Source organism: Xiphias gladius, chromosome 11 (genome assembly GCF_016859285.1).
Source record: "Xiphias gladius isolate SHS-SW01 ecotype Sanya breed wild chromosome 11, ASM1685928v1, whole genome shotgun sequence".
In the NCBI taxonomy this organism is placed as follows: Eukaryota; Metazoa; Chordata; class Actinopteri; order Istiophoriformes; family Xiphiidae; genus Xiphias; species Xiphias gladius.
In genome coordinates this window covers 2295287-2311663 of record NC_053410.1, presented here as the reverse complement: position 1 = coordinate 2311663, position 16377 = coordinate 2295287, and the positions used below count along the sequence as shown (strand labels likewise).

The 16377-nt window shown below is 44.6% G+C and overlaps 1 protein-coding gene across 1 annotated transcript in view; it reads left to right on the top strand.

Annotated features, from left to right (window-relative positions):
* Nucleotides 1–319: 319 nt before the first annotated feature.
* The window catches only part of hectd2 (HECT domain containing 2), a 50502-nt gene continuing 34444 nt past the window's right edge, over nucleotides 320–16377 (top strand). The window contains 7 exon segments of the mRNA XM_040139318.1: nucleotides 320–920; nucleotides 7979–8120; nucleotides 13326–13464; nucleotides 13648–13750; nucleotides 13933–14022; nucleotides 14525–14589; nucleotides 15047–15092. Of these exon segments, the coding sequence (XP_039995252.1) occupies nucleotides 837–920; nucleotides 7979–8120; nucleotides 13326–13464; nucleotides 13648–13750; nucleotides 13933–14022; nucleotides 14525–14589; nucleotides 15047–15092 (669 nt within the window). The 5' untranslated portion in view covers nucleotides 320–836.

Below are 16377 nucleotides of genomic sequence, written 5' to 3'. Positions count from 1 at the left end.
TTTAATTCATTGCATCGATTCTACTTCTTGTGTTGGCGGAAACTGGCTTCCCTACTTTATTTTATACGTTTTATTCCTGCACTTATTCTACAAGTTCTTATTCTACTCTGCATTTTGTTTGATTCCCTTCAGAACATTTGCGTTTTAACAGGATTTATTGGCCTCCCTCTTTCTGTCTTTCTGTCTTTCTTTCTTTCTTTCTTTGCTCCCACTTTACCCTTTTATTATGAATCCAAAGGTCCCATTTCCGGTTATTTTCTCTCTCCCCCTCTCTCTCTCTCTCTCTCTCTCTCTGTGTGTGTGTGTGTGTGTCTGTGTGTGAAACGCCGCCGTCTCCCGCCTCTGCTCTCCAGGCACCTCCTCCTCCTCCTCCTCGTCCAAACATGGCGCCGGCCCGCAGCTGTGCTGCTTCCCCGACAGACGACGCGGAGAGGGGCAGAGAGACGAGGAGAGGAAGCGGCTAGAATCTCAGCCGGAACGCGTTTTAAAAACTCTTTAAAACTAACACGACTTGGCGCTCTTTCAGGTGTCCGCAGGAGACTTTACGCGCAGCTTTTGGAGACGTCTGCGCGTCAGGCTGTGCGCGTAACGGGGAGCCCACCTGTCCGACGAAGGTAGATTTCGCTCCGTTTCCCCCTAGGATGTGAATCTTCCTGATTTATGGGAGCTAACGGCGCGGACTGAGCAGACAGACGGGCAACTCGGAGTCAGAGCTGGCTCTGGTAAAAACATGTGCAGCCCTCTGAGGAGCAGAAACGCAGCGGCTGCAGAGGACTGAGTCTTTCCAGGGGAAAAAAAAAAAAACACCACTTTTTCCACCCTTCTACACCGAGGTGATGGATGGAGAACATTCTGCGCTGTCAGGAGTTGAGAGGGAAAGAGAGAAGCTTCCACCAATTTACAACAGCTCCCATCCAGCTGTAAGAAACCGGCACCTTCTCTTTATTACTCTCCAACAAAGTGATTTTCAACCTAAATTCTCATTTTTCTTTGTCGTGCAGATTCCGTTTTTCGTTTTGTAAAATGTGTTGATATTGCATCATTCAATAAAAAGGTCCGTTTTTCTTTTTCAAATTAGAAAAATAAACTGCACCATCAGTCTAAATATTGGGAAAGAACAAAAAACACAGGTCTTGACTCAATACATGTTAACATTATTCATGCAAAAGAAAAGACAAACAACCGAACAAACAAAAGTAAGAAGAAAGTGCAGAGACCGAGTGAAACATCAGGCAACAAAGTATTGATCCTTTTTAAAATTAGAATAGAAAAAAATATCAGTTTTAATGAAGCAAAAATCAGTTTTTTTGATTTTAGAAAAAAAACCAACAGAACAAAATCAATATAGTCAACATTACATGAATAAGACGATTAGTGAATATTAATCAGTGTTGTGTGACACCAGTGGCCAAACTGTTAAAGGTCCTGTTCTGTCCTATAAATCATAGCCAAAGTTTTCTGCATCTAAAGTTCAGATTTTATTTTTATTGAATTTATTTTAGAGTTTTGAATTTATACAGAATTATCCATAAAAGTAAAGAAAACACACAACACAACAAGTATACATCGCTACAGTACTGCACGACAAACTGTAAAGCCAAGTGCCAGCTCTTCACTGGACCCCAAATCATTCTATATCTGTGTGTGTGTGTGTGTGTGTGTGTGTGTGTGTGTGTGTGTGTGTATATATACACACACACACACAGATATTGAATGTCTGATACTTAAGAGATTCTGCTGATAATCGTTTTAACTTTCACTTTGAACTTTGTCCGGCAGCCGGGTGAACACACACAGGCCTGAACATAAGATGCATCCAAATGACAGAAGAGGTCAAACATGAAATACAACATGTTTATATGTAAAACAAACGCCGAAGGGACAACAAACGTAAAAAGTTTTTCTTTTAATAGTGTTGTTTTGCGGTTTGGAAAAAGTGATGCCCCCGTCTTACATAATGACTCCTGACATCAGCTCTCCAGCAGTGTCCGAGGATTACATCATCGTGTTGTTAAATGCAGAGCAGGGAGCCGAGTCTTTGACTGTTGCTCTCTCCGTCGGTGTGTTTGTGCTTTGGTCCTCGGTGTCACTTCAGAGCAAACTTTTCGGGTTGTAGGCCGGTGGGTTGATGTCATCTCCATTGTGTCAGGGAGCAGGAATGTGCAGATCAGATGGTTTTGACCAATAAACAGTCTGTCATTGCTCAGGCCGACTCTGGTTGTGTCTGGAAATGCCATAAAGCGGCTGCACGCATTCTCTCGCTGCAGCTCGTTTCTCCGGGACCTCGGTCAGCCCCGCTCCCTGATTCCCGCTCGGAAGTCTTCTGGCCCCTCAAGGTCAGCGAGATCTGAGGAAATTCAGGCTCAAGCGTTGGAGAGAGAAAGATTTCAGAGACCGCGGGCTGTCGTCATATTGCAGACCGAAAAAAAGTAGAAGAATTGAAGACAGCTGGTGAGCACCGAAGAAGGGAGTTTGTTTTTTACCTGGACAGAGGTTTTAACCAGAGCTGCCTCTGGGTTTCCAAAATTCTCATTAAGGCAATTTTCTTAAAGAGATTTTCTCCAGATCTCCGAGAGTTTGACAAGATGGTGGTCTGTTTACATTGGATTAGATTAGATAAAAACTTTGTTGGCTCAACCGAAAATTTATGCATGAAGTCAAGTTATTTACGAAGCAAAAATGGCAAACACGTCTCTGGTTCCAGATTTGCTGCTCGCTTCTGTTTCCTGTTACCATTCATTGAACATCTCTGCGTTTTCAACTGTTGGTCGGACAAAACAAGTAGCTTTGAGGACATGACGCTGGGCTCTGGGAATGTGTGATTTGCATTTTCTGCTATTTCCCGACACTTTATAGACAGTTAACCGAGAAAATGCAAAAAAAACCAACAAAAACTGATCACAGCTCCAGTGTTAAATTTGTTTTGTGTTACAAGCATCTCTTGATCTATGAAATCGGGAACTAATACACTCAGGTCCAACAGGTGTCTCAGTAAGGTGCCGTTCCAGCTCCAGCGCTCTTAGTCAGAGATTCTCGAGATCCGGGGAAAAGGTGGACGCCATTCTTCAAAAAAAGACGATCTCACTTGCTGTTTTCATGATAGCGGTGGATCGGCCGTGCAACATGTTATTCATGTCATTCCAAAACCTCCAGCAGGTGTTCAGTGGCCTGGGTAAAGGGGCTACATGTAAGTTTTTATTATCGCTACGTAGCCAACGTTAGCACTAACAGCTGTTCACTTACCAGTCTAGAAGAAACGCTGTGAGTTCAGCACCAAACGTCGTTCCTTTACTCCTCAGGAGCTGCCTCCCCTGGCGGAAGGCAACGCCAATGTTAACTCTCGTTTTGCCTCTATTCCCGTCACTTCTTTCCTTCTACTGAAGTTAGCGTGCTAACCCGCTAGCCCAGTCCCGTCCCGTCCCTTCTCGTAACGCCACTTTGCGATGGCGCGTCACTGTGTCGTCCGGTTTGCACTCTGTCCAACATGAGAGGATGAACACGTAGCTCTGCCCAGAGGGTCTATTTTCTCTTTAATACACCGATGCCTCCATAAATTAAACAGCACAAGCTGATATCCCCAAAGAAAAACACGAGAGCCATATGACGTGATGCTTCCGCGTAGAGCCAGCGATCTATTAGCGTAAGTGACTCGGAAGTCCTGAGGCAACGTAATAAAATCAGAGCTTTGACAGACGACTCTCATTTATCCCGGTAATTCAACATCAGTTTAAAATGAATTATGAGATTGGGATGCATAGAACTAGCAGCCACCCAGCAGAACTGAGGAAATCTCTTTGAGGGGCAAAATAAATTAGGGTTAAACATTTCAGTCTAGTTGTCCTTTAATTCTGCCTTGACTCCATTCTTTTATTCAGCAGGCTTCTGTTATTCATTCTCTGTAATCTCTTCTGCATGGTGTTATTCTCTCATCGCGCTTTCGCACCCAAAGCCCGGGGGACCAACAGCGACCTAAATCTGTCACAACCGGTTGCCAAACTCAACCCAGACTTGTTATGAATTATGGACCCAAATTAGCTCAAACCTACTTAGACCAACTCTGTGAGCTGTCTCCGGCCCAAAGCTGGCCCCGGTGCTGCTAGCTGGGGCTGATTTGTCAGCCTAATTCTGGACCCCAGGCAAATCTGGCAGTCAAGTACCAGCAAGAGTCGGCTCACATCTGGTCCTCTGGTGCCAGAACTCAACCAAATGTGCAGACACTCAGCCATACACAGGCTGACTCGATGAGGGCTAATGGCAGCGGGTTTAGCACAAACTTGACCCATTCTCAACAGATTGCTGGTCTTAGTAAGTACGTGGTCATCGTGTTCTCACAGACCTGCTCATCGGCTGCAGGTCTGTCTGTCTGTCTGTCTGTCTGATGATTCATCAGCAGTCGAGCTTCAGCCAAAGTGTTTGACGTGTTAGAGTACAAAGCAAAGAAATTAAGAAAGGTTTGGACTTGGAAGACAGTAAAACGGCCTGGAAAGTTGACAAAAGTTGACAAAGTTGTTCTTAGAAAAAGCCAAATTTCAGTCAACAGCCATGACTGATACGAAAACGCACACTCTCGCAAATAATCTACAGGATCTGATTAGAGATTAGCAGCTGAGACGGAGGAGGGGTGGCGGAGCAAAGTGTGTGTGTGTGTGTGAGAAAGAGAAAGTCAGATGTCGAGCTCTTCTTGCTGTGGTTTCTCTCTGGATGACAGCATTTCCGGAGTTGGGCAGAACTGACATCACAAGGCTCACTGAGATAAAAGCTGCTGCTCTAAGTGTTAATTGTTGTCAGATGTGAACCAGGATGCAGTCAGTGTTCTCTTCATCAAGGAAAACAAAAACGAGAAATGTCGGTTAATGGCTGGTTTCTTCCTCAGTGACAATCAAATTACTACTGGTCTGGATGTAGTCTCCGCTTGTCGCTCGCTCGTCGGCCCCGTGGTGTCTCTGCTCCACGTCTCCCAGAGATCAGCTGTCAGTCGGCCGCTGTGGGTGGGGCTGTGACGTCGATAATGAAAGAGCGAGGAGGGAGAGGAGAGCGATGTGGCCGCTGTGGCTTCGCTGAGAAAGAAGTGTAATTATACGTGCCTCGCTTATACAGTAGGTGCAAGGGTGACGCTGCAAACCGACTCCAGATAGAGGACTAGCTGTCCGCAGCCGCGTGGAGGCCGTTATATGCCGGTTTTCATCTGACGTGGCCCACATAAAACCTTATTTTCATTTTCCAGATCAAGATACTGCCAAACCGCGCCGGTTTTTTACGAGATGTCGTCTGTCCCACTTTACACCTTGCTGGTTTACAACATTAGGGCACTAGCGCGGGGGGGGGGGCGTGTGCCGTCTGCCGGGGCTGCAGCCCCAGCTGGTGGCGAGTGGCGGCTAGAGTACATCTTGGACGAAACAGTTCACCAGCCTTGTACGTCAATGAAATATTAACAATCGGTTAAACCGACTAGTATTCCCGGTGCCGACTAGCAAGAGCAGCAGCGCTTAATCGTTAAGCCGACCAATCGCGCACATCCTTAGCAGACACTCTACTTAAAAACCACAAATGTGGAAAAGTCAGAGGACCGCCAAAGCCTGTAGGATTCGTTCTCCGGGGATCACGAATGTTTCCAAAAACATTTAAGGGCTCGACCAAAGTGGGGGACCGCCCGGCCAGCGTCGCCATCCCCAGAGCCGTTCGACTGACACCTGCACACCGAGTCAGATTTCAGTTGGATTTAAAATTTCAGTTGAAGCAGTAACTGTAGGACATGAGAACTGGAGCACTGCACCGTAATTTCACTTGAAATCATTGTTCTTTTTTTTCGAGCCCGTTCCTGATGAACTTAATGCTAATTTGCTGTAATTTTGAGGTGAATTCACAGGTGTTCCTTGTAATGAGGTCAGTCGATCTGGTTTCTAAAACTGTGTTTGCATTCGTGCATTTACGCTGCTTCGTGTGCAGATCAGTCAGTGTTACCAACATTCGCTGTGATCCGATCTGAGCGAAGGACCGAGCGAAGGTTTTTTTGGGTTTTGCTAACGCTCTCGCAGGGAGGTGGAGCTTCTGTTCAAAGAGACAGTATGAACGTGCACGTGTGTGTGTGTGTGTGTGTGTGTGTGTGTGTGTCCTGTATGTGAATCTCTGCTTGTGTGTATGATAATTCCTCTGAAAACATGACCTGTTCCTAAGTGTCTGAAAGCTTTTCCTCTGAGACAAATTGCCGTTTGTTTTTCTGTCTGTGTTGCTTTGGACAAGAGAGAAAATGATACGACATGGGAACAGTAGGAAAGTATATGTGTGTGTGTGTGTGTGTGTGTGTGTGTGTGTGTGTGTGTGTGTGTGTGTGTGTGTGTGTGTGTGGGCCGATGCCATGACTAAGATTTTGTTCTGACTTTTCCTCGGGGTTTCATTTCTTTGGAAACTGATTCATTTTGAATGACAGATTAACCGTCTTCCTCCTCCTTCTCCTCTGCAGCCCCGGATCACATTGCTGCTGGTGTGTGTGTGTGTGTGTGTGTGTCTGTGTGTGTGTTTGCTTGCTGTCAGGAGCGGCTGCTGTGCATCTGCTGATCTCTCATCTTCCTCCACCTCTCATCCGTCTTCTCGTTCTCTCCTTCCTGTGCTCTCTCTCCTCTCCATCTATTCTTTCATGTCTTTTTTCCTCTCTCTCATATATCTCTTCTCCTTCTGTCCTTCATGTTTTTCTCTGTCTTCCCCATTTTGTTCCTCGTCTTCATTTCTACCTCGTCTTATCTGCATCAATTTCCTTTCCTCTCTCTGTCTTATCCCTGCTTTCCTGCTTTCAATTTCACTTTCTTGTCAATTCTCTCATTCTCTTTCCATTCCTACTTTCCTTCCTAATCCTATCCCTTTTCTTGTTTCTCTGCTTCACCCTCACGTGCACCTTTTCTCACCTCACCTTGCGTCTGTCCTTCTTTTTTTCCCCATAATTTCCGTTTTTTCCTTCCTCCTCCTCTAAATCCCTCCTTCCTCTCCTCATCTCCCTCCGCTTGCACTTGCGGCTCATCTGCAGTAATGCAGGGACTTAGAACTTGTCTGAAAAGGACCAGAAGGTGATTAATCACAGAGACCGTTTAGTAAATGTTATGCTAGGTCAGCTGAGTTATGGCTATAGTGTCACTGTCTGCTCATGCAGCTGAAAGCCTGGAGAGAAACCTCAACAACTGAGAATGCGGAGAGTCAGTCTAGGGAATTTCTGAGTTCACTCGTCTGGTAATTTAGTCGGCCACTGGGAAATGGAAGCTACAGTGGAAACATCAATACTGCTGATATTATTGGCTTATTTCAAATATGTCACAGATATATTGGCGAATATATTGGCAGATAAGTAAAAATGAATTGCAGTGCGGTAAATCGCAGCAGTACATTTATGTTTGCATTTTAAATACATTTTGTATACATTTTGATTTGATTTGTGATTATTTAATTTACCGTTCAAATACCTTTTTTACTTATTGCTACTCTCATTGTCTACAATGAAGGAACCATTGTTTATCTGGAAAATGTTCTGCCCCAAAAATCAAATTGTAAAGCAGTTTGAATGAATGGGACCTCAAGTTAAACAAAACCAAACCAAAACAAAACAAAAAGCAGCAAACAAGTCTGAGACGTTCATGCCCAAAAAGGATTGTCTGTGTCGTGTTTATGGAAAAAAGCCTTTCTGTCAGTTGTACATTTTGCTGATAGCTTCACGTTCCCTGGTAGCACGACCCACCGCCCCCCCGCCCAAGTCGGGCGAAGACCCGCTCTGCGATGCCTCTGATTGGCCCGGAGGGTTAGGTTTAGGCATGAGGACGGGTGAGATGGTTTGGGTTGGAGGAGAATGCCGGGGTCAGAGCCAATCAGAGGCAGGGTAAGGGCGCGTCTTCACCCACCTCGGGTGGGGGGAAAAAAATGAACGCTGCTCAGATTCCATAAGCAGGAACTCTTCTTCTCGGCTGCTCATGGTGATGGTGTCGTCTTCCTGTGCCAGGGTTTTGGGCGAGGAGCCAAGCAGCCGTTTCCGTCTCTAGGCACCTTCATCTCCACACTGAGCCAGAGGAGGGATGCGGGGGGCCGGGGCTTGGCCGGTGGATTGACGGGCACCCTGAACAGCACCCTGGGCCTCAGACACGGTGAGTTTACGTCCAGTATTTTGGGTTTTTTCTTGTTAATTTTGGGGAAAAAATAAAAAAATCAGATTTTTAAAATACCATTGTAATGCTACCAGAACTGCTCCCAGAGACACTGTAGCAAGGCCTCGTTTACTCTAAAAAAAAAAAAAAAAAGGATTTCTGCCGATGGTTTGAGATCATTTTGGTTTGTCCAAGAAAACACTGCTGCACCAGCATCAGGAAAATGACACGGATTAAGAAAAGCCTTGGAAGAAACCGACTAATAAAATTAGAGATTTTAGGATGTTAGGTTATTATATTGTGCTGCGTCTTTCAGGACTTTGGGGGCTCCATGAGATATTGTGCAGATGGATTAGCTTGGCAGTAAATGTAACAAAAACACAGTTTTTGAGAGGAAGCTGAATTATGGTTGGGAGCTCTGCCTTCAAAAAGAAAAATCAATGTTTTATTTTTCCCAAAACCAGATTGAGGAATAAAAAAATGGGGCACTGTAATGATTATAGCAAAATGTTTTTAAAGAGCCACCTCAGGTTTGAATCATTTTTACTGGACTAACATTTCTTTTCTCTCTGTAGCTTTTGGTCTTGTGGATCTTCTAGGTGTACAGACACAATCGTTCTCGTACTGAGGACTGACTGGGTGTCGTGTCGCGTAAAAGGGAAAGTCACTGCTGTCACACGCGCTCGGCATTAGGAAAAAGAAGCGCAGAAACGCCGTGTTTGCAATGTAACATGTCGCATCTTTCAGTTGAATGTAACTCCTTCTACAGTAAAGGCACTTTTGACTTCAAGTTCTGCGACAAGCTACGTTACTGCTCCTTCACATCCTTACTTACTCCTTTATTTGCCTCCATATAAGTTGATTTCAAAGCTAATTTTATCAGCGAAGCAGAAAACGGTTGGAATGTCAGTGTGGTGTGTTTACTGCCTTTGTTCACTCAGAGACACCGTGGTCTCCGTCTCGTCTAGGATGTAATGATGTGTTACTTCCTCTGTTTACGCTACATTTGATGTATGTGTTCGGATTCTGTTTATGTTGAGCTGCTAGCGGAGACGTTGGAACAGCAAACCCGTGTCTACAAAATGGAGGGATTTCAGGAAGGTTAAGGGGAAGCTGTTCGTGTTTTCCAGTTCTTAAGGGTCTCGCTGCCGCTTCTAACTGGACAGCTGCAGGCCTTTTTATGAGTTGACCTAGGCCACAGTTCACGTAGTTCAAGTAGATTTGCGAGTTGAAATCAATCGGGGATCAATAATTTTCCGAGTCTGTGTCGAGAGGCGTGTGGATGTTCTCCCTGCTCAGTACGGTTCACGGAGGAAATAACTCTCTGAAATCTCAGAAAATAAAGCATTAGGGAAGGAAATTGAGTTAAAATCAAAATCATCAGTTATGAAATTGTCTCATCGTCTCAGAGGAAAGGGATGAAAAAAAAAACCCCAAATCAAGACGAATTTTGACCAATCAAGATGAGGAATGAGTTCCTAAAGTTCTTGATGACGGTATTTTTCATTTCTCACGTTTTGACGTTAAAGGAAATGTTGCTTCCTGTCAAAGGCGAGGTTATTTCTGATTGCCGTGAGAACGCAGACCCAGCAGAGCGCTCACCAGCCCGCTTTGTCACCACGGCTACTGATGCCAGAATAATTATGCAAACCTCCGCCCCAAATGAAAACCATATGAAAGTAAAAACACTCAACACAGACACACACACAGACACACAGACACACAGACACACACTCCGGCCTGCTGGATAATCACCACAATTTGCTATTTCACCTTTAAAGTATTACAGGAGGTTTATATTTCCTTTTTAATATTGTCAAATATGGTTTTGTGTGCCGAGCCTGACGCGAGGAGAAAGCTGCCCGAGTTTCGTTTCAGGATCAGAAAACACTGACACCTTTTCTAGAAACATTGGCACGAAAGTGCAGCTTGTTATGGAAAAAAAGATTACAAAGGTTACCGATCCCAGCAGGGAAACAGGGCCGGGATACAGTGAGGAAAATGGCACAACTGGTTGTGTAAGTATCATTTGTGTTTACTCTCCTGTTCCTAAAAAGTTTTGGTTTCTTTCTCCTTTAAACAGCTCTAACGTCCTCCCTGCTCAAAGAAAAATAGTTAAACATTAGAGGTGTGTATAATGAAAATAGAGCGATATTTGCTCCTGACAGGAATCACTGACAGTAGTCAGATACAGACAGTTCATTTCAGAGAGCACGTTTACCACAGCGACCGAGGTGCTTCACTTCAAAATGAAAAGTTCAGTAGATCATTCAAAGTGCAAGTAAAACCCATCATACGGCTCACGCACGGTGCTTGAGCCGGCTTAAAGAAGGATCACTATGTGACTAAATCAGTGGGTCTCTGCATTCACACCTAGTTTTGTTAAGCTCTCTTGTTATCTAAGTTCTGACTGCACTGCGATTGGCTCACAACATGAAGCTCAAGGGGAAGCAATGCCGCGGACGGCCGTGATCGGCTGGCGAGTCCCATGGTCTGATGATGAAGACTGGCCTGCTACTGCTCCTGCTTGGGACTACTTGGAGTTAGCTGTCCCTTCATCCCGCCGGGTGGATCTTACACCTGGCCGGTCGCAGTCGCGCTCCGACCCCAGCGCGTTCCGCGTGCGTTCATTCATAACATGCGTTTTTTTCCTTTTCCAGATAACCTATCCAGAAACAGTCGCATGGTGTAAATGAGAAAATGACTATCGGAGTGCATGTCTCAGGGCCTCGTTGCCGCCTCGTTTGTCCGAATGGAACATGCCTGACGTCTTGCAGACCGAGTTACTCTGTCAACAGTACATGTTGTGCCAGAGTTTTATCTTCTGCTGTTTTTGTAATTTAAAAAGTAACCCCCCCAAAACTATATACTATACCACATAGTATGAGGACCAATCTTTGAGATTAGTGAATTAAAATGATTTCTTATAATTACCATGTTAAGTTGTGTTTAAGAAAAACCAAGCAACTCTTCCTTTGGTTTCCCGTCGTACTGGGTGACCGTACATGGTTAACAGCTCGTCCTCAGTCTGATGTCTGGGGACTGCCCATTCATTGAACCTCGGCAGGAACAGTAACATGAATTAATGCACAGCGCTAGATGACAACACTTGAGGAGGAAAACAAGGCTGTCCTCTTACCCCTCGTCAAAAGACATCAAAGGCTCTGTTGAGATATGAAAGAAAGAAGAGGACGAGGAGGAGGAGGAGGATGTCCTTCGGGGTCTTGATGATGACTCCTCTGATTAAAGGGCGTCATAACGACCAGGGCTTGTTGCTGTCCGGACAGAATCGGGTGACGCACGTGCTGACAAAGCGGGGCTAATTAGGAAGCAGCGAAGTAGGAGCAGGGAGGGCGAGGGAGCAAGTCTGGAGGGAGGAGGGTTGAGAGTCTTGTCTTCTCCTCCTCCTCCACAGAAGACGATCCACAGTGACTTTGGACTCTTTGATTCTCCTGTAGCGCCACCATCAGAACAAAACTTTCACTGGATCCAAAACAGCGTTTCTCAAAAGTCAGACGGTTGCCTGAAGCAGTATGGTCATGTAGAAACATTTTAAAAGATGAACAATAAAAGAATCAGTAAAAGGGTAACAAATTAAACAAAAATATAGACAGTAAACAAGACAAAAACCTGTTCTTGAACCTCTGACCTTTCCTCTAGTGCCACCGTCAGACCAGTATTTCTACCTGTACGCCTCAGTGTCATGACTTGCTGGATGGATTCACATGAAATTTCCTTTTCCGTTCCGCAGAGAATGAACTCTTTTTTAATTTTAATGACATCTTCTTGCAGCGCGCCTCTGAAACTGTGTCGCTTTTATCTTCTGCTGACACAATCTGTCCACGCCCACAGAATAAGCACCCACAATGCACCTGGACGGGCCCGCCGGTGACAACTGTTGCTGTGGAGACAGAGACAATAGGAGGCTAATTATGAACGGAACGGACAGATGATCGAAAGTGTGGGAGGCTGGGTGAACGTGTGCGCGTGTGTGTTCGTGCATTGTGGGGAATTGTGGTCGCACAGCGCAGCCTGGCCTCTGTGATTACACACTGATTTGGGTTAATAGCTGCTGTTTGTGCATTTGTGTGGTGTGTGTGTGTGGGGAAGCAACATCCTCAGTGACATTTCTCTCTCTCCTCTGCACCTTTACATGTTTCCTGATAGGAACTGTAGAAACAATCCCCATCTCTGTTTTGATTCTTTTTTTTCCCCTTTTTTGCTCCATCTACCATTTAAAGCTTATTCCAACTACAGATCTGTTATCGGCGGTCTTCGGCGATTCGATCTTTCTATCAAAGTGCTGACGTCTTTGATTGTTTGATTTATTTATAAATCGTTTTTCATCGTCCATAAGTGCTGTGAGTGTGAAACATGTTGTCACTGGCAAAATCACAAAATATGCAGCCACGGATTGGCGTCAGCAGGCTGAAATATCATTTAGAAAGGAAATAAAAGTCAGAATGAATGATTATTACCACAATTCTGATTAACATTTGACTCAAGTTGACATTCTCGTCTGAACTCTATATCTATAAATGTATCTATTCCTTGTGTGAGAGCTGATGTACCTCAGAAAGCTCCGATAGCTATTGTTTGCTGCTTAAGATTCGGGTTTGGTAACAGAAGCTCATGGTCTCGTCTGGATCTTTAAATTCATAACTTTTGGACTGTACAAAAATATATTTTTCTGCATTAGAGTCCAGACAAGAACTCTTAAAGCTGCATTTTAACACCCGGGTTCCATTCAGCCTTGACTGGTTATGACCTTTAAACCAAATAGATAATGAACATTTAATGAACAGGCTTCTTGTTAGTGATTTTGATTCTGATTAACGTTCGGATGCAGCCGATGTTCTCACCTGAACTCCATGTAATTATTCTGTGTGTGAGAGCTACTATAGCTCAGCAAGTTCTCATACAATAGCTCAGACGGTTAAAAGGCAGGTTTGGTAACAGAGAGGATGTGGATTCATACCCATCACCACATTAATACCCAAATTTATTTTGAACACTTTATTTTTCTTGTTCAGTACAGATGATTACAGTTTGTGTGTAAGTTATTAAGAACTGCTCCAGCTGTTAGGGATTCGTATTGTTGAGCTTGAGCAGTTCTCACTCGAGTCGCCAGAGCTGAAATGAAAATGACTTCCCTGCATCACAGGAAACCCAGTTAATGAGAGGTTTATCGTCTGTGTCTTCCAGGGAGAGAGCTGCCTCCGATCTGTAGCGATGTTCGTCAGAAGCAGCGCCTCTCCATCGACACTCTGCCTCCAGAGGTCAAAGCTCCGTTCCCCTCCGACCCCGTCATCCCCCTGCGTACCAAGACCACCAAGGAGTTCCAGTTAGTCTCCGGTCCCTGAGCTGGGACCCAAAAACGTTACAACTCTTATCAGTCTGTCATCTGAAATGTCCAGAAAACCAAAGCCGGTTCACTTTTGCTGCTCCAGAGAATTTAAAACAAATACTATATTATGAGCCAGGCCGGATTTGTGTTTTAAGCATTTGCGTGTGTTTGTGTTGCCAGGGAGGACATGGAGCGTGCCGTCCAATCAGGTGACTGGAGGGAGGTCCGAGAGTTCTACCTGACCACCTTCGACTCCTTCATAGAAATCAATGCTGCCTTCAAGGTAGAATACATAAACACACACACACACAGTCCACTGTCTAACTCTCAGCAGAATGCCTGCTGTGAGAAAACCTTTTTAGGTTCTGTTAAAGTTTCAACAGATGTCATAACTGTTTTATGATGGGAAACCATTTTTATATTCTGCTGTTTTCCTCTTCTTTCTCCTGCTCCCTCCTTTCCCAGCGAGAGGCGAATGGATCGTTTAACACCATAGACGACTCAGGAGTCAACGCCAAGTTTGTCAACGCTGTTTACGACGCGCTGCTCAGCACAGTAGGCACTCGTTCCCTTTCGCGCAACAAGAGCACACCTACAAACACATGCACGCCGACAGACATACAAAAGCTGCTCTGCTGACCATTTGAAAATCTCACCTCGTTTGATGCCTTTTTGGCAACACCATGACATCAAGTCTGTAGCCGAGTTCATAGCCTCAATATAATTTTACATTCATTATATAGAACTTAACTTACTGGCTGACTTGATGAGCTGCCACTCAGTGCTTATCAGTGGCATCCAAAAACAAACTTTAACGATATATTTTCCCCGGATTCGTTAGTTCAACTGAGTCAAAAGCAGCTAAGATCTTTGCAAACCTGAAACACTTCAGGCTGTCCTTGTAAACACTTGTGTTCTTAAGTGACCTTCGTGGTTAAGTAAAAATGAGATAAATACGGTAGCCAGTGTTTCTGGTTCTCCCTGGGGGTCTCTGACATTCAGGATTGTTGATTCAACCTTCTGATTCATTCTGTTTTGGACATTCTGTTGTGTTTAGCCTCAGGACATCCAAAAGTCAGTGTTGAAAGGGATCATCAACAGCCTGCTGAGGGAGTGGAAAGGGTGAGAAGACCTCTTTTACACATCTGCTTTCTCAATCTACGAGGTCCACATTTTCTTTTGACTTACTTTTTCTAAATCTTTTTATTATTTTATTTTTCTTATATAGATATATCTTTTTAGCATCAGTGTAATTTCCAAACCATGCAAAAACTCAATGCAGACCATCTGATCACTGAGAAACAAACATCAGCTTCATGGATGCGGTTGCTAAGTAGGTTGGTGCAACAGAATAGTGTCAGTGGGATACTCTGGTGTCTTAGGGAATGAACCTGCTGTCTTAGATGAAACAGGATGAAAAGATTAATGGCGGTTTCATCTCTGTCTGTTCCTCCTCGGCCTTTTTAAGCCCAGCTCAGCGGAAAGTCAGAGCTAGCCTAACTCAACTATGTGTTTTGTTGCAGCGAAGGACTGATTTGCCTGACAGATTATTTTTGGTCTCTGTCTACTCTGCTTTCAGGCCTCGGACAAAAGATGACCTGCGAGCTTATTTCATTCTCGTTCAGGTGAGGCTGGAAAACTCTGAGACGCAGTCCAAGGTGTACTGTCACATGAAACCGCCAGGACACTGCAGCGGTGTTGTGGTATTATTTATGTTGTATCCGGTTTATGGACACTCTCCAATCACTGTATTGACCAGCTGTGTTGAAATTGTTATCCCTTTTTAAATGTGTTTACAGTCACTTGTGATCTGTGGTTAGGTTTTGTGAATATGCACTGTGCACTAACTTAGAACGGCGAACCTCATGGTTAAATGGTTAAACTGTTGAACTAAATACAAAATACTTCACCTGGCAAACAGAAACGAGTCTTGTCCATTGCCGTGCGCTGGTAACAGCCTGCTTCACACATTATCTTTTTTCCCGATTCTTTTTTTAAAATTATTTGATACTGTATTTTCTTAGTGTTCTGTACATGCTGCGGTTCACTAATCCCCCTGTTGCTGCTGAGTCCACCGGGTTACGGTAAACACGGGATCGCAGGGATAACGCAGGGATCACAAATGGATCGGGGCTTTATAGAGCCGGTGCTGATCCTGATCTCGATTCTGCAGGTCAGCTCGGGACATCCATAGTTTTAGTTCAGTTTTGACTCTGTTAGCTGACTTCACTTGTATTTACAGTAACAAGAGAATTTTGACTGAATAACGACCCTTTTTTTACTGTCGTCCCTCTCTCTTTTTTCCCACACCCTTTTTTCTTCTCTCTTTTCTTTTATCTTCGGTAATCTTTTCCCCCGCGCCTCTCTCTGTCTTTTTCTCATTTCACTCTCGAGTTCTGTCTTTTTCTGTTTGTGGGTTCCTATGTTTGATCCTTATTTAATCCTATTTGATCCTATTTTTGATCTTTCTCTCTCTCTCTCTCGCTTTCCTCTTTCTCTCCACTCCGATTTCCATATATGGTTTTGAGAATTAGAATCAGATAAAGGCAGGAATCTACAGTAGTTCCACTGTGGTTCCATGCTCCATCAGCTTGCGCACACACCCACCCACACACACACCCACACACACACTCACAAATGCCTGATTTTGTCCCATTTGACTTTGAGGACTTGCCTCGACTTCCAGCTCACAGAAGAACATAACTGCACACACACACACACACACACACACACACAGAGGCTGGGACTGGGTGAGGTCATGTTGGAGTTGAGGACTGCTGGTTTCCTGTCTGATGACGGCTCTCCCCCCTTTACAGGCTCTGCTAGCTACACATTGAGTCCATCTCCCTCTCTCTGTGTTAAAACCCTGTAGAGAGTGAATGGAGCTGGTTGGGGTTATATCACTCGCTA